We start from the raw sequence: 18,403 nt of genomic DNA on the forward strand, positions 1-18,403 counted from the left end.
TGTATGGTCCCTTCCCCGCCCCTCCCCCCCCCCCTTTTTTTTTTTTGTCATGGCAAATTTTAAATAGAATATTTTTCATCTGAGATGAATTCAGGGAGTATTGAATGCCTCCCGTTCTACCCCCTCCTGCACCATTGCATTGACAAAACATTTCGACTGTCCATGACAGTCGAAATACTAGTAAATAAACACAACTATGACATAGTTGGCATCACAGAGACTTGGTGGGATATTGGTATGGAAGAGTGCAGCTTGCTCAGAAAGGACTGGCAGGGGAAAAAAGGGAGGAGGTGTTGCCTTGTATATTAAAAAGTATACACTTGGACTGAGGTAGAGATGGAAATAGGAGACAGACTTGTTGAAAGTCTCTGGGTAAGGATAAAAGGGGTAAAAAACAAGGGTGATGTCATGGTAGGGGTCTACTACAGACCACCTAATCAGGAAGAAGAAGTGGATTAGGCTTTCTTTAAACAACTAACACAATCATCCAAAGTACAGGATTTAGTGGTAATGGGGGACTTCAACTACTCTGACATCTGTTGGGAAAATAACACAGCAGATCACAGATTATCCAACAAGTTTTTGGAAGATAGTGGAGACAATTTTTTATTTCAGAAGGTGGAGAAAGCTACTAGTGGAGATTTGATTTTGATAAATAGGAAAGAATTGGTTGAGAATTTGACAGTGGAAGGCCCACTGGGTGAAAGTGATCATGAAATGGTAGAGCTTATGATTCTAAAGAGTGGTAGGAGGGAGAGCAGCAAAATAAAGACAATGGATTTCAAAAAGGCAGACTTTAGTAAACTCAGGGAGTTGGTAGGTAAGATCCCATGGGAAGCAAGTCTAAGGGAAAAAACAATTGAAGACAGTTGGAAGTTTTTCAAAGACACATTATTAAGGGTACAACAGCAAACTATCCCACTGCATAGGAAATATAGACAGCATGGCAAGAGACCCCCCCCCCCCGGCTTTGCCAGGAGATCTTCAATGATCTAAAAGTCAAGAGAGAGTTCCACAAAAAGTGAAAACTAGGTCAAATTACAAAGGATGAATATAAATAAATAACACAAGTACGTAGGGACAAAATTAGAAAGGCCAAGGCCAAAAAGAGATCAAACTACCTAGAGACAAAAAGGGTAACAAAAAAACATTCTACAAATACATTAGAAGCAAGAGGAAGACCAAGAACAGGGTAAGCTCATTACTCAATGGAGAGGAGGGGTGAAATAATAATAACAAAATGTGGAAATGGCAGAGGTGCTTAATGACTTCTTTGTTTCTATTTTCACCAAGAAGGTTGGTGGTGATTGGACGTTTAACATAGTGAATGCCAGTGGAAATGAGGTAGTATCAGAGGCTAAAATAGGAAAAGAACAAGTTAAAATTACTTAGACAAGTTAGATGTCTTCAAGTCACCAAGGCCTGATTAAATGCATCCTAGAATACTCAAGTTGCTGACTGAGGAGATATCTGAGCCATTAGCAATTATCTTTGGAAAAGTCATGGAAGACGGGAGACATTTCAGAGGACTGGAAAAGGGCAAATATAGTGCCCATCTATAAAAAGGGATATAAGAACAACCCAGGAAATTACAGACCAGTCAGCTTAACTTCTGTACCTGGAAAGATAATGAAAAGGAGTACTTGTAGCACCTTAGAGACTAACAAATTTATTTGAGCATAAGCTTTCGTGAGCTACTGCTCACTTCATCGGATGCATTAGCTGTAGCTCACGAAAGCTTATGCTCAAATAAATTTGTTAGTCTCTAAGGTGCCACAAGTACTCCTTTTCTTTTTGCAAATACAGACTAACACGGCTGCTACTCTGAAACCTGGAAAGATAATGGAGCAAATAATTAAGCAATCAATGTGCAAACATCTGGAAGATAATAAGATAAGTGACAGCATGGATTTGTCAAGAACAAACCATGTCAAACCAACCTGATAGCTTTCTTTGACAGGGTAACAAGCTTAGTGGATGGGGGGAAGTGGTAGAAATGGTACATCTTGAAATTCGTAAAGGTGTTGATAACCTCTGACATGACCTTCTCATAAACAACTAGGGAAATGCAACCTAGATGGAGCTACCATAAGGTGGGAGCATAGCTGGTTGGAAAACATTCCCAGAGGGTAATCGGTGGTTTACAGTCACGTTGGAAGGGCATAATGAGTGGGGTCTCGCAGGGATCAGTTCTGGGTCTGGTTCTGTTCAATATCTTCATGAATGATTTAGATAATTGCATAAAGAGGAGATTTTTAAAAGCAGATTAGACAAATACCTATCAGGAATGGTCTAGATAATACTTAGTCCTGCCACGAGTGCAGGGAACTGGACTAGATGATCTCTCAAGGTCCCTTCCAGTCCTATGATTCTATGACCATATTGGTTCTGCTTTGGGGCTTTTTTCTTTGAGGCTATACTGCTTACTTCTGTACAGTCATCTGTGGATTCCTGAGGTGCCTTTTTTCAAGCATGCAGGTAATTTTATAGAATTAACAGCTATGCATATACCAACTCCATTTATGTGCAGGCACTTCAATTTAGATGTACGATACAGCAACCATTAGTGACACCAGCAAAAATGGATAAGGGAGAAAGAATAGTGTAGCCAATTAAAGTAACACAGAACGTAGTTACTAAAAGTTAACATTGGGCCAAGACTGGGTTAGACCCTCTACACATTGTAAGAGCTAGCTTATAACTTTACATACTGCCCTGAATAAGGGTGTAGCTACATGCCTTCTGCCCCAGAAGCAAACCAGACTAGACAAAGAATTGTGACTCAGTCACCATTTCTCCACTGTTTCCCACTTGCTCAAGGGGAGAAGTAAGTTATTTCACCCCTTTTCATGAGGCAGTTTTCCTGATTTTCATCCGAACCTGCCTGTGATTTGACAAAAGTTGATCCAACCACCAATGCTTTTGTGAAACATTTCAGGTTTGACAAAGCAGCACTGACACTGAAACTGTTTTGTTGTAACATTCCCAATCAGCTATCCTAAGGAACTTTGGGTTCAAGTCCCTGCTCTGGCACACACTTCCTGAGTTGATCTCAAAGAAGTCAATCTCTCTGGGTCTCAATTCTTCATCTGTTAAAATAGGAATGACAGCACTTAACTACTTCACAGGGGTGTTGTGAGGATAAATATCTAAAGATTGTGAGGTTCTCAGATACTGTGGTAATAGGGGCCACTTAAGATCAATAAGATCTATAGTGTGCTAGGGTGAGGCCGAGGTTTGGAAAGTAAGAGGAAAGCAACTTGAAAGGCTTAATCTTCAGTTCTGCCAAATTCTGAAAAGAACGGTATGGAAAATGTAGTAACACATTTTACAATTTCTTTCTTAATTGGAGAACTTAGAAAGCCATGGATTTATTTTTCCCTGGAAAAAATCTGTTAGTCAATAAACTGGGAGAAAACAAATCTTCTTAACTCTTTTTTCCCTGCTCTTTGTGATTACATTTTGTGCTTCTGAAACATCTGCTCATTTGAGACACTCAAAACATTACCTTATCTCCGCACTTGCTGTTGCTGATTTATTACCAACAGTTCTGACTGTGAATCTCCTTAGAGCAACTTCTTCATTTTGTCCATATTAACATAATAAACGTTTAATTAAGGCAAACAAACATTCTAATTATGCTTGATTTGTATATTTCAGCCCCCTCCCAAGAAATTGTGTGTATCTTTATTGGTGAATGTAAAAAACATATTTTAATGTTCAAAAGGGAAATGAGGTGTCAAGAAGGGCATGCAGTGTGGACTAGGAATTTTCAAACTTGTTGAGTATAGATACTGTTTACACTTCTGCCTCAGTCACAAATGAGGACTATTAATGAAACCTCTGTCCCTTTATATTTACTGCTAATATGCCTTTAGACTTTCAAGGCTTTGGGTAGCATCTTCTGACAAGACTACAGAGTATAAGTAATTTGTAGATTGTACATAATCAGAATCCAAAACAATTACTGAAATGCCAATCCTGATTCAGAGGAGAGACTGATCACGTGTTTAAACATGGCATAAGAAGTGGAGTACCATTAGTTTAGTCTCTAGGTAATCCCCTCCTTTCTCTAGAAGGTCTAGATTCAAAAGCTTCTCAGACAAGGCTGGATTTACAGCCTCAGGGCAAGCAAGATTAGAATATGGTGCTGGGTATAGGAGATACCAATTTATGCCTACTGAGTATTTGGCTCTAAAAGTTCGGTATCTTATTTAATTACTATCAAAACTAAACATTTGTCCTGTAAAAAGTCAGTTTTTTCCCATGCATATTTTTCCTCAACTAAATTGTTTTTTCAAAGGAGCATTGAAGGTATAAAATAGTGTGGTCTAAGAGCCAAACCACTGAGTTCTTTATCTCCTTTCTTTCTGCCCACCTTGTTGTTTTTCACCCTTTAAATCAAAGTTTGCTGAGGAAGTTACAATAACAGGCAAAGTAGAAGAAGAAGTGAAGTGAAAAATATTTCTTTGGAATCATGTGTTATGGCTTAACCTCTGACTGCTGAAAAGCCTACTTCCACTCCTGATAGCATGGAAGGAGAAAAGCATTATGGATTTTAATTTTTCTCGTGAGTTGCTATGCTACAAGCACTGCTCCTTTGCAAAGTAATTCTATATTTAAAATCTTTAGTGCCAACATGAAACCATTACTACAGTTCTTCCATTTTTTTTTCTCTGCTGAAACTTAGTTGGTGGTGACTATGAATATTCATTATATGATTGTTTTTGTTGCAGTGGTGCTTGGTACATTAGTTCATCTTCACTGATGCCCTTGACTTTAGGGGATAAATAGCAAAGTAGAGGTAGGTGACAAGGATTGATTAGCAATCCTGCTTCTAAGCAAAAATGTAAACACTTCTATATAAATCACTAGCCAATGAGTCTGCAGAATACATGTTAGAGGAATTAAGAACAGTTTGTAAGGCTGTAAAGCCCTCTTTTAGAACTGCCAAAATGCAAATCTTTACTTGATATTTCTTGTTCATGGTTCACTATGCCATTTCTTATCTACTTCACTCCTCGGTGAAATGCATTTTCTATTTTTATGGAAATTTACAATTTTCAGTTATTCGTTTCATAAATTGCAAGGACCCTTGCAAGTTGCAATTTGGAAAGGGAACAAGAAGTCTTTCAGCACAGTGTGGTCAGTTGTCTTAAGCACAGCTGTGTAAAACTGCACTTTTACTTCACAGGGGATTTGTGTGAACATTTTCCTTCTATTTCAGATATATCTGGGTTTTCATCATGAGATTGTTTGAGTCTGGGATTTCTTCATACCTGAAACTCAAAAGAGGAGAGCCCCTCAAAATTGCTATTTTTTCCCAATCTAATTGTGAAGTGAAATCAAGAACTGACCTAGTTTTGAGCAAACCTGGGACATGGTTCAAAAACTGTCTCGAATCTTTCAGTGAACTTGCTCTGGATTTCGCTTCACGGATTTGATTTAATTGTAAACATTTTGCACAGCTCTAGTCTTGAGCTTCTAAAAGGGTTAATTATTTCTGATGATGGACCAATTTTCCCTTACAAGTGGACTGTCTGTACCCAAGGCATTGGGTCAAAAGTAAATAGTGTTGTAATATACTGGGACATATCTGGTTGAGTTAAATGGAGAAGTAAGGAAAATATTGATCAGTTATTAGAATAAAAAGAATGTTTCAGAGAATAAAAAAATGAACCCTGGTTATTTCGCAAAAAAGAAAAGGAGTACTTGTGGCACCTTAGAGACTAACAAATTTATTTGAGCATAAGCTTTCGTGAGCTACAGCTCACTTCATCGGAAGTAAGCTGTAGCTCACGAAAGCGTATGCTCAAATAAATTTGTTAGTCTCTAAGGTGCCACAAGTACTCCTTTTCTTTTTTGCGAATACAGACTAACACGGCTGCTACTCTGAAAACTGGTTATTTCGTTTCTCTTAAAGAAAATTACCATCTCTTTTACTGGCCTTGATGATACCACCAGTGAAATGGAGTCTGAAAATGACAGTGATATTTTAGATAACTAATCTGAATATATAGATTAGCAATAATATCCTGACATCACCACCAGCCTGAATCCGACCAATGTTTGTTGTTGAATCTTTTGGAATTCAGTAATATTGTGGTTAACCATTGCTCCATATCTGTCAGATCATGCGTACACATGGCTGACTGCAGATGAATTCAGATAAACCTCAGAGAGCAACAGTTATTTTTCTGGGCCGCCAATTTCTTTAAGTAGTGTAGGGAAATGTGCATAAATTGCCATCTAGCTGGGTGCAATTCTAGGACAGTTGTTCGAATGACTGTAACAATGAATGCAATTAACAATGCAGTAAATTCAATTGATTACTGCAAAATAAATTAACTAGATTAAAAAAATCAGTTGTGATTAATCACTGTTTTAATTGCACTGTTAAATAATAGAATAACAGTTTAAATCTATTATAAATATTTTTGAATGTTTCTACATTTTCAAATATACTGATTTCAGTTACAACACAGAATATCAAGTATACAGTGATCACTTGATATTTTTGATTATAAATATTTGCATTATAAAAAACAAAACGAAATATTTTTCAGTTCACCTCATACAAGTACTGTAGTGTGATCTCTTTATTGTGAAAGTGCAAGTTACAAATGTAGACTTCGTTTTGTTTTTGAGTGCATTTATGTAAAAAAATAATGTAAAACATTAGTCTCCAGGTTCACTCAGTCCTAGTTCTTGTTCAGCAAATTGTTAAGATAAACGAGTTTGTTTACATTTACGGGAGATAATGCTGCCTGCTTCTTATTTACAATGTCACCTGAAAGTGAGAACAGGCATTCGCATGGCACTGTTGTAGCTGTGATTGCAAGGTATTTACATGCCAGATATGCTAAACATTCATATGCCCCTTCATGCTTTGACCACCATTCCAGAGCACATGCTTTCATGCTGATGTCACTCATTAAAAATAATATGCTAATTAAATTTGTGACTGAACTCCTTAAGGAAGAAATGTATGTCTCCCGCTCCAGGGTTTTACCTGTATTCCATCATATATTTCATGTTATAGCAGCCTTGGATGATGACCCAGCACATGTTGTTTGATTTAAGAACACTTTCAGTGCAGATTTGACCAGATGCAAAAAAGAGACCAATTACTCCTGTGGGATTTCATACCTCTCGTAGATTTCTTAGATCCCCCTCAGAAAAATAAGAGAGCAAGAAATCTGTGGGGAACACAAACCCCTTCTCCAGCAGCCCATGTATGTCTGCTGGGAGCAGCTGGCAGCAGACAGCAGATTACCATGGGGGAAGGAGAGAGGCTGGGCGTGCGTGCGTGCATCTGTGGAGAGACATTATGGGTATGGGGCTGGGTGCCTGCCTGCATGCAAACAAGTGAAGGAGACTCACTCTGTCCCTCTAACTTGCAGTTGTACTTGCTGCATCCCGGGTTTGGAGGTGTAGGGCTGAATGAAGCAGGCTCTGTCCCTGTGGCAGAGCAGAAATATAATAACTAAGCAGGCAGGCTGCTAATGTTCCCATTGTTAGTTAATTGTTCCCATTCTTAGTCAAGGTTTCGGAGTAGCAGCCCTGTTAGTCTGTATCCGTAAAAAGAAAAGGAGTACTTGTGGCACCTTGAGACTAACGAATTTATTAGAGCATAAGCTTTCGTGAGCTACAGCTCACTTCATCAGATGCATTCAGTGGAAAATATAGTGGGGAGATTTTATATACACAGAGAACATGAAACAATGGGTGTTACCATACAGACTGTAACAAGAGTGACCAGAAAAGGTGAGCTATTACCAGCAGGAGAGCGGGGGGCGGAGACCTTTTGTGGTGATGATCAAGGTGGGCCATTTCCAGCACTTTACAAGAACAGTAGGAGGGGAAATAAACAAGGGGAAATAGTTTTACTTTGTGTAATGACACATCCACTCACAGTCTTTATTCAAGCCTAAGTTAATTGTATCCAGTTTGCAAATGAATTCCAATTCAGCAGTCTCTCCTTGGAGTCTGTTTTTGAAGTTTTTTTTGTTGAAGTATTGCCACTTTTAGGTCTGTAACCAAGTGACCAAAGAGATTGAAGTGTTCTCCGACTAGTTTTTGAATGTTATAATTCTTGATGTCTGATTTGTGTCCATTTATTCTTTTATGTAGAGACTGTCCAGTTTGGCCAATGTACATGGCAGAGAGGCATTGCTGGCACATGATGGCATATATCACATTGGTAGGTGAACGAGCCTTTGATAGTGTGGTTGATGTGATTAGGCCCTATGATGGTATCCCCTGAATAGCTATGTGGGCACAGTTGGCAACAGGCTTTGTTGCAAGGATAGGTTCCTTTGTTGTGTGGTGTGTGGTTGCTGGTGAGTATTTGCTTCAGGTTAGGGGGCTGTCCATCCTGTGACCATCGCTTATTAGCACCATAGTGTCCAGGAAATGGATCTCTTGTGTGGACTGGTCCAGGCTGAGGTTGATGGTGGGATGGAAATTGTTGAAATCATGGTGGAATTCCTCAAGGGCTTCTTTTCCATGGGTCCAGATGATGAAGGTGTCATCAATGTAGTGCAAGTAGAGTAGGGGCATTAGGGGACGAAAACTGAGGAAGCGTTGTTCTAAGTCAGCCATAAAAATGTTGGCATACTGTGGGGCCATGCAGGTACCCATAGCAGAGCCGCTGATTTGAAGTATACATTGTCCCCAAACGTGAAATAGTTATGGGTGAGGACAAAGTCACAAAGTTCAGCCACCGGGTGACATTATCAGGGATACTGGCGGCTTGTAGTCCATCTTTGTGTGGAATGTTGGTGTAGAGGGCTTCTACATCCATAGTGGCTAGGATGGTGTTTTTAGGAAGATCACCGATGGATTGTAGTTTCCTCAGGAAGTCAGTGGTGTCTCGAAGATAGCTGGGAGTGCTGGTAGCATAGTGCTTGAGGAGGGAGTCTACATAGCCAGACAATCCTGCTGTCAGGGTGCCAATGCCTGAGATAATGGGGAGTCCAGGATTTCCAGGTTTATGGATCTTGGGTAGCAGATAGAATACCCCTGCTTGGGGTTCTAGGGCTGTGTCTGTGCGGATTTGTTCTTGTTCTTTTTCAGGGAGTTTCTTGAGCAGATGGTGTAGTTTCTTTTGGTAACCCTCAGTGGGATCAGAGGGTAATGGCTTGTAGAATGTGGTTTTGGAGAGCTGCCTAGCAGCCTCTTGTTCATATTCCGACCTATTCATGATGACGACAACACCTCCTTTGTCAGCTTTTTTGATTATGATGTCAGAGTTGGTTAAGGTTCCTTTTCCTTGTTAGAGTGGTGTAAAGGGGCCTTATTATAAATTACTGTAATGGAATCTTCAGCTAGGAAAAGCTATGTGCTTTCTCGCTTTTTTTTTCCTGTGTCAGAGAGGCACAGTGGGGTTAGGTGACAGCTCAGGATGTATTTTACTTATCCATTTAAAAAAAAAATGCAGGACAATTATTAACAAAACTGTATGACTTTCATGTGTGAAAGTCTGAGCAATTTAAAGTGACATTCTACTCTACAAAACATCAAACACCAAAAAAAATTAATGTAATTTAAATGAAAATCCAGGATTACAAATGGAATACAGAGTATTGGTTACCAAATATTTGTAACTTAACCTTCATGTGTTTAGGAAATGCTGAATTACTGTGTTTTTTTTTTTCTGTATGGTAGTTTAAATAAATTACCCAAATAAGTGAAACTGGTGTGATTATATTGCATTATTTTGACAAATAAAATATGCAGAATTTTTTAGTTTTGGCACAGAATTTTGGATTATTTTGGTGCAGAATTCCCCCAGGAGTAACAAATATATGACTTCTAAAGATAGCTATAGCACTCAACCCAAGGTTTTAGAATCTGACATGCCTTTCAAAATCTTGAGGTACAAAGTGTGCAACATGTTGTCAGAAGTCTTAAAAGAGCAATACTCCAATGGGGAAACTACAGACCCCAAACCATCAAAAAAGAAAATCAACCTTCTGTTGGTGGCATCTGACTCAAATGATTTAAATGAATGTGCATCGGTCTGCACTTCTTTGGATCGTTATTGAGCAGTACCCATCATTAGCACTGTATTCAGAGTTGTAACTGAAATCAGTATAGATGAAAACATCCAAAAATATTTAAATAAATGGTTTTCTATTATTGTTTAATAGTGCAATTAAAACAGCAATTAATCGCAACTATTTTTTTAATCTTGTGATTAATTTTTTTTAAATCATTTTACAGCCCCAAACAATACATATATTGATTTGTCTTGATGCTGGTTTATTGTCACTTGAGGTAAAAAAAAAATTTTGCTGCTGATACCCAAAGCAGTATCAGCTTATTATATATCGTTTTGCAGTACTTGCTTACATAAACAAACTTCTGTATGCCTCACTTTTTACAAAAACAAGTAACCAGAGGATAAAAAGATAGCATCATTCCTAATCCACTCAATTTAAATAAGTAAAAGTGATTTCAGCGACTAAATATATCTAAGACCATGCAACAATTTTTTTTACAAATCATATTTTCCTATTTTAAATATTTTTCTCACCGCAGTTGCTCTGTGCAAGACCCATACAAATAACTGACTATCCAGAGGAAAAAGCAAAGCTGACTCAAACAAAATGCTGTTAAAAATACAAATTAAACAAACAAGAAAAAATGGCAATAAAATTGTATCTTATTTCAGGTATTACTTGTAACAACTGAGGATTGGAAAAAAAAATTCACACACGCAAGATTTGGGTTGAAATTATATCTTTAACTAAAGTGCTTAATTGCTACTAGGGCAATAATTAATATAACCTGTGAAAGGCAATTTAGAAGTTTTGACCTCTATTCAAGAAAGCACTTAAGGACATGCTTAAATTTAGTCATAGGTTTAAGTTCCATTGAAATCAGTGGAGCTTAGACGTTCTTCCTGAACTGAGATGCTCTCCTAAATTAGGGATTTTCATACCTTGGACTGATAATGTGGGGAAAAAAAATGAGATAGCTTCTCTGAGTTAGTGTTACCGTGAAGGAAGACAGGGCCCATGTATTCTGCAACAAAGTGGTTTCGGACATCAGCACCATGCATTTGCTGAGAGTGGGCACCCAAAAGACAATCAGATTTTATACAAGATGTCCCACTCAGCTGGGGGCTGGGATAGAAAGAAGAGATCACTTGTCTCAGACATTGTTTATGTCTGAATCCACTTTGGGATACTTATATGGCCGTATTTGAGTCTTCAATGTAGTTGTCCTTACTGAGGTATAGAAGAACTATTATCCTAATTTTACAGATGGGAAACTGAGACACAGAGCAACTAAGTGACTTTCGCAAGGTTATACAATACATCTGGCAGAGCAGAGAACTGAACCCAAGTCTCCCAACTTCAAGGCTAACTCACCAACCACTGCACTATTCTGCCTTTCTCATCTGCCCTACTACTTTACCTGCCTATTCCATTCTTGTGAGCAAATGGAGTGCTGCAAGAATTCTGGTCTTGAGGAATCTAAGCAGGATTTATTTCATTGTCTTTTTCACAAGCAAGGCTGAAGAGATTGGAAAGATAGTAAAATTCACACATGCATAAAAAAGAAATAAAGATAAACTGGTAGGTCTAATTTTTGGCCTACCAGCATTGACTGTCCCCATAAACAAATTGAGTGTATAACTCACTTGCCACGGATAGAAAGAGATCTAGCACAAACAGAATTTGAGTAATAAATAAAAGATTAAATGGCTAGGACTAAAGTTTTAAAGACCAGATTCTCAGTTGGTGTAACTGACTTTGGATTGTCCTTGTGCATTCTGCACCAATACTATTTGTTATGTATTGTTCCCATTTCTGTTACCTGTAAAATGAATTACTATGTTCAAATTTTTCTCTTTTCAGTTGTCTATGAGCACAGGTCAAGATTAGAAAAGTCTTTACAGAAGGAAAGGCTTGAACATAAGAAAGCAAAAGAAGGTAAACACTTGTTTTTCATTTTTCTCAGTTGTATATGTTAATTTTATAAATTATGGATCCCTGTAATTCACTGGTAGGTCCACTGCTATAGACAGGTTGCTAGACACAGCATATTGAATTTCTATGATATAAATATATGCACAAGTCCTTTTATTGGATATTTAAAAAAAAAAAAAAAAAACCACCTCTATTTCATGCATGCCATAAAGTACTCAGGCCCCGATTCAGAAACTTGTGTGTTTAAAGTTAAGTACATGCTTAAAACACTTGTGCTGAATAGAGATGATTTGTGAATCTGGATCTTAGTTAAATGTCCTTGAATAACACAGTACTGGACATATGCTGTGTTTGATTATGCAAATAATACATCTTTTTCTTTTTAAAAAGACACCCTCTGCAAAAGTTTTAAGAGTACAATACTTTTGTTAACTTTTCTAACTTATTTTTCATGGTGTAAATTACTTGGTTGAAATTTTAAGGCATGAGGTAATGAAAGTCCTGTACTCTTCCTAAAAATAGTTGCTGCTAGCTAGGCGATTCATGGCCCTTCAGTTAAAGCAACTTGTTTGATACAAAAGATTAAAAAGCATTAAAAGCTATTTGGGGTTTTCTTAAATCCTAGATGGCCCTAAAATCCTAGATGGTTTTGTGGTGCCATCTAGTGGACAATAAATCGTTAGCTTTGTAAAGGGCAGGTCATCTTTTTCAGAGTTAGAAAATAAAGAAGAGTACAAAGGTACTCGCAATAAAAAGGGGGTGGGAAGCGTTTTTGTGTTTTTTGCTGTTTGACGTTCCTGTGTTCTTGTGGCTGAACGAGATTTTCAAGTGTAATCTTCTCATAAGAAAAAGCACAATTTAACTTCCCCTTTCCTTTTAATAGCACTATTGGGCCTTTAAATCTAGTACATAAGACTTCTGAAACACATTTTGTTTCCTACCATTAGTCCCAGGCTTGCCTTGGCATACGTTGTACAGTACTGGTATAAACTGTTTTATATGCAAATACTTTGACAATCAGATTTAAAATTCAAAGTATTTCCTTAGTTTTTATAGTTCCTCAGGAAAGCTGTAAATGCAACATTCCCCAACTTTGTAGCTACTTTGTATTCAAAATACCTTCTTGTAAATGGGAATTCCATACACAGAGTACCTATAGACTGTGGCCCCCAAGCTTTTTTTGTCAGTGAAATATTTCTTTAATAGTCTCCTTTTTTTATTATTATTATTTCCTAGACTTTCTTGTTTATAAATTGGAAGCACAAGAAACACTAAATAAAGGAAGGGTAAGTAAAAAAAAAAAAAAAAAAAAAAAAAAAAAAGTTAAAGAATTGGTACCAAAAAATAATGACACTACTCTACAAAGGAAAGGATAGGGTATGTAATTAAAACCGTTCAAAAAGATAAGAGACTTACAGACCCTATTGAAATAGCCTTGACTTATTCTACTTTTGTTATGTATGTTAATACACCCTGTTAGAAAGATCCAAATGATGTGAGTTCTAGTAAGAGAGGGAGTTTCTTTCTAGGGAATTACTTTGGAAAAACACTCCTCTGCTTATACTATAATAGCTGAAGTTAATGGTACTCTTTTTATAATAGCTGTCTCCTATCGGCCAATCTTGACTGGAGAAAACTGAATAGGGAGAGAAATAGAGATAAGAAGGTATCATAAATCCTGTTGCTGCTGTCCTTTTCTTATTGGACAGAGCCAGAGTGTTGTAACCAGTGATTTTTTGATTGGCAAGTTAAAATCTCCAAGAAAGTTTGGTTTGTGCAATAGCTGCCAGGAGGAAAGTTGAGACTGTCATTGGAAATATATTTGAGGTCTGTAAAGAGCTCTTTATAATGATAATAAGTGAAAGCATATTGCTGTTTATTTTGGGTCTAAAGCGGGAAGAAAAGAGTGGGAGGCATAGTAATGTAATTAAAAATACAATACTACTGCACCTATTGCAGAATTGCTATACCTGATATATTTCAGAATCAGAGAGAGACCAGGTCAGGTAGGCTCCATGCTGAATTATAATTGCTAGTTTACAGCTTCTGTATAATATTCTTTACAAAGAATAGGAACATGAAAGTGCATCAGGATATGAGATTCTGCTGTCTCTAATTAACATTAATATTTTCATTTCTCAGCAAGATTCAAATAGCAGATATAGCACACTGAATGTACAACACCAAATGTTGAAGGTAGGTACCAGTGAGATTCTCTTCTGGGGGGTAGCAATATGGGATATAAACATAGTAATTTTTCTTGGCCCATCTCTAACAAAGATTCTCTATCTTGTTTCAAAAAGATATTTTCCTTTCATGAATGTACTTTAAGGATAAACTGATTGCATCATGTATTGAATAGCTGTGTTTTCTGGTGAGTTGCATAATTATTTGAGGAGGACATTGACATGCATACCACTAGGTAAAATTGGAAAGATTTTGCATATTAGAAATTGTACTCAACATCCAAAGTAATAAATACATTGACATAAATTCTGGAAATAGTTTCAAGAATTTTTATAGTTGGGATCCGGCAATCAAATAATTACTCCTTTTGCCATTGTTTTGGGTCAAATAGAATGACTTCAATGCAGATATTATGCATAGATCCATTGAAAAAGATGGAATTTTGTGCGTTATTCAATTATGCTTGTTGCAAGTATAATATGTAGTGGGGAACATGTACATTAAAATATGCAGTGGCAAGTAACTCTGTGTACACAATTAATAGCCCTTCTTAAATGGCAGCTAGCTCTGCTTCAGTATATTTTATTAGACTAATATCTTGTAATTTAATAATTATAGTCTTCTGGTGTTTAGTTATTTTTCATATTAGATGCAGCAATATGCATAGCAAAAGATTTCTGGAAGGTAACGAAAAAGAGAAGCTTAAAAAAAATTAAATGGCATGTTTAGCCAGTTAAAGTGTGTTTATTTGTAGGATTGCAATTTCAATAGCTAGCCAACGTTATGTGTTTTTTTGAAGTTCTTACTTGAAAAAGAATGAACACACAATGCAGGTTAGTTTTAAACTTGTACTTCATGACATGAGCCTTTAAGATTACTATAGCAAAAGAACTAGAGTCAGTGTCATAGACTCATGCCTTTAGGGTAGGATTTTTCAAAAAGTGCTCCACATTGACCTATCTCTGCTCCATTAAAATCAACAGTTAAACTCACCCTGACATCTGTAAGGACAGCGTATTGGTGTTTTTGAAAATCCTGTGCTTGAGGGAAATTTTCAGAAGTGCCTAAAGGATTTAGGAACATGGTCCCATTGATGATCATCATGGGAGTTGTGCTCCTAAATCCTTCCAGCATTTTTGCAGTCTTTCCAGCTCCAGTGGGTTTCCTGGTTACTCTTGATACATACTTATGAGAAACTTTATTAACCATCATAGATTAAAGGTTCCCTTGGATTTACAGTGATATCTCTGCTATTGCAAGTCTTTTGTATGGAAACTGTTAGCCAGTCCAGCACCACTGAAGTCAATGGAACTTTTGCCATTGACCTCAGAGGAGCTGGATAATGTATGTGAAGAAACCTTTGGGAGCATGCTGTAAAGAATTTTCTGATGTTTCCAATAGAGGTAATATTCCATATTGGCTGTAGACAAGTCATTGACAATATTTACTTCTAATATTGCTGTGGATCCAGATTATTAATGGAGATTTTCTGCCTCTGAGAAAGTGTATTCGGCAACTCTTGGAGGGATATAACAGCTGCCAAGGGGGATGGTAAGTCCCTGGAACAGGGAACTACAGAGACAGAGGCAATTTTGTGTTGAGTAGGAACTGTAGTGTACAGGCTTTGAATAATAAACTTCTTGTTATGAATGCTTTCTATTCATCTGGATTTAATTAACAAATTGCCAAAGATGATGATAGCCAGATATGCAGGTACAGAACTCCTTCCAGTGTTCAATTTGGCATTTGCAGAGTCAACATGAAGAATTAAAAAAACAGCATGCAGACCTTGAGGAGGAACACCGAAAACAAGGAGAAGACTTTAGAAGAACATTCAGCGATCACAAGCAGAAATATGTACAAATACAGGAAGAGAAAGAGCAGGAACTCTCCAAGCTAAAGGGTATATGCAGCCATACTCAGTCATAAAACTCAGCTTAAAACTCTTCACCTGCCACTGCTTTTTAAACGGAAATCAATACCGGTGTGTGTGACCAAGAATGGAGTTGGGCATGCGTGTACATGCACACTCACGCACACCAAGCATAAGAGGTCATCATTCATGCTCACTCAGCATTAATGAACTTGGCCTTGAAAATTTAAGGTTGTGTTTTTGTATAGGGGTCAGAGCAATACATTAATGTCAGCACAAGCTCCTTGGATTTCTGTGCACTGATCTCATGTATTTTACTACTGCAGTTATGTGGCATTTTATGCAATTTATATAATAATCCTTTTTTTGTACATCACCTTGAATTAGGCTTTCATAGTATTTAAGAGCAAATACTTTAAAACTTGTGATATTAAAATTATAATAGCATAAATCTGATTGAGTTCAGTCTTTGCATTCTGTTTTGTTTTTAATAGAATCTCTGTATAATTTGCGTGAGGAGAATAGACACCTGAGAAAAGCACACCAAGATATTCATACCCAGCTACAAGATGTCAAGGTTGGTTTCTGTTCCCTAGAAATAGAACCTCCTTCCAGTGTATGTGAAATTCTTTGCCGTTATTTCAACAACTTGGGGGTAGATTATGAGGGAAACGTTTAACTTTTCTTGAGGGGGAAAAAAAAAAAAGACTAAAATATATTACTTTATCTCTTGCCATCTATACTTTAGCTCAGTGGTTCCCAAACTTGTTCCGCCACTTGTGCAGGGAAAGCCCCTGCCGAGCCAGGCCAGTTTGTTTACGTGCCGTGTCTGCAGGTTTGGCCAATCGCGGCTCCCACTGGCCGCGGTTTGCTGCTCAAGGCCAATGGGAGCTGCTGGAAGTGGCAGCCAGTACGTCCCTCGGCCCATACCAAGCATGATCCAACATGGTCCTGTCTATAAAACTGTTTTGTTTTATTTGCAAAAGGAAAGGTTTCTTTATAAACTGCCATGTGTCTTTTGGTAAATGATGTTAATATTGATGTGTATTCCATTTCAGGTCCTATCTCTCCACATCTGCTCCAACTTTCAACTGTGGTTACAAAACTCTGGCTTTAAATTTGGTGTTTGCTGCTACCACTCTGATATTGAACTCCACATTAAACACACATTAAAAAAATCAAAGTGTGTGTTATTCCCAGTTAGGATTTTTAAATTTGAAAGATCTGTGGGGATATATTTCAATTTAAGGTTAACCTGGTGCAACCCAGAACAAACAATATGAAATGTAACATTCTTCTTTTTTATGTAGCAACAGCATAAGAATTTACTCTCCCAACATGACCAGCTTGTAGTGACGTTGGAAGACCACAAGAGTGCACTAGCTGCTGCACAGGTCAGAAAGGAAAACAGAGTATCAGCTCTCCTTTTTATGAGATCTGTTTAATCTTCCTGGATCTTTTTTATCTTACCTCCGCTGACTATAATCTTTTGCATGCAGCTTTTTGCATGGGAATCTGCAGTTAACACCTTGCTACACACTCGGGGAAAAATGCATGCCTTGAAGTGCTGCTGCTAAATTTGAAAATTATAGCAAATTATTTAATTTTTTTGGTCTTTGGCAGCTCCATTATGGGTCCAACTGAGCATATGCATTACTGATAAGAGTGATAGCTTTCCAAGTTTGATAGACTGCAGAAGGCTTTCCTTTCTTTCTCTTTCTCCTATAGAACTCTGGTTAACTCAAGGTGTCAAGGCTCCAACACTTGAGGAACACATCACATTTAAAGAACTGGTTCACTTAAAAAGCTGATGAGGTCTAGCTATGTTCTAGCATAACAAAGCAGGTGGAATGTAAATGACTAGCTGGTTCAGTAGATACAGAGTGTGCATGGAGGAACACAGAACACCACATGGGCTTTGGAGACACTAAAAAGGAGGAGCATTAACAAGTTTTAAAAAATTCTATATACACAGCCAGCCAGCTATTCCAGTAGTAGCCACATGTCCCAATAGTGAGGTTTAGGTCGTCTGCTTATCTTGGGGAAACTATTACCAAAAGATCAAGGAGGATAATGATGAAAAGAAACGTTCTGGGGGAAGCTAGGATGGTAGTGCCTACCTTTAAGTTAGTATGGTAAGAGAGTGGATCAGGAAGGAAAACAGGAATCTAGTGTAAGTGTAAAAACAAAACAAAAAAAAAAAACCCACGCTTATCAAAATCTTTGGAATCATGAGTGGGAACTACAGGATTGTGTGTTTCTTCCTAAATTCTGTTTGCTGTTGTAGGTAGGCTAATAGACCAGTGTTTTGATGTTCTTCCGTAATTGTATTTCATAGACTGAGAAAAGTAAAGACCTGTCATTTCAGATAGCAATATGTGCTGGAATCCAGTTTTTCAAA

General features: G+C 37.5%; 1 protein-coding gene across 2 annotated transcripts in view; it reads left to right on the forward strand.

The window, feature by feature from the left end:
* The window catches only part of GOLIM4 (golgi integral membrane protein 4), a 60,483-nt gene that overhangs the window by 23,996 nt on the left and 18,084 nt on the right, over positions 1-18,403 (forward strand). Inside the window, exons 3-8 of one of the 2 annotated variants that reach the window (XM_038417136.2) lie at positions 11,871-11,945; positions 13,179-13,228; positions 14,085-14,138; positions 15,882-16,032; positions 16,497-16,579; positions 17,313-17,396. In XM_038417136.2, coding sequence (XP_038273064.1) covers positions 11,871-11,945; positions 13,179-13,228; positions 14,085-14,138; positions 15,882-16,032; positions 16,497-16,579; positions 17,313-17,396 — 497 coding nt within the window. The remainder of the gene's footprint in view (positions 1-11,870; positions 11,946-13,178; positions 13,229-14,084; positions 14,139-15,881; positions 16,033-16,496; positions 16,580-17,312; positions 17,397-18,403) is intronic. The other variant, XM_038417138.2, reaches the window with a different exon arrangement.

This window comes from Dermochelys coriacea, chromosome 9, assembly GCF_009764565.3.
Source record: "Dermochelys coriacea isolate rDerCor1 chromosome 9, rDerCor1.pri.v4, whole genome shotgun sequence".
NCBI classification, from domain to species: domain Eukaryota; kingdom Metazoa; phylum Chordata; order Testudines; family Dermochelyidae; genus Dermochelys; species Dermochelys coriacea.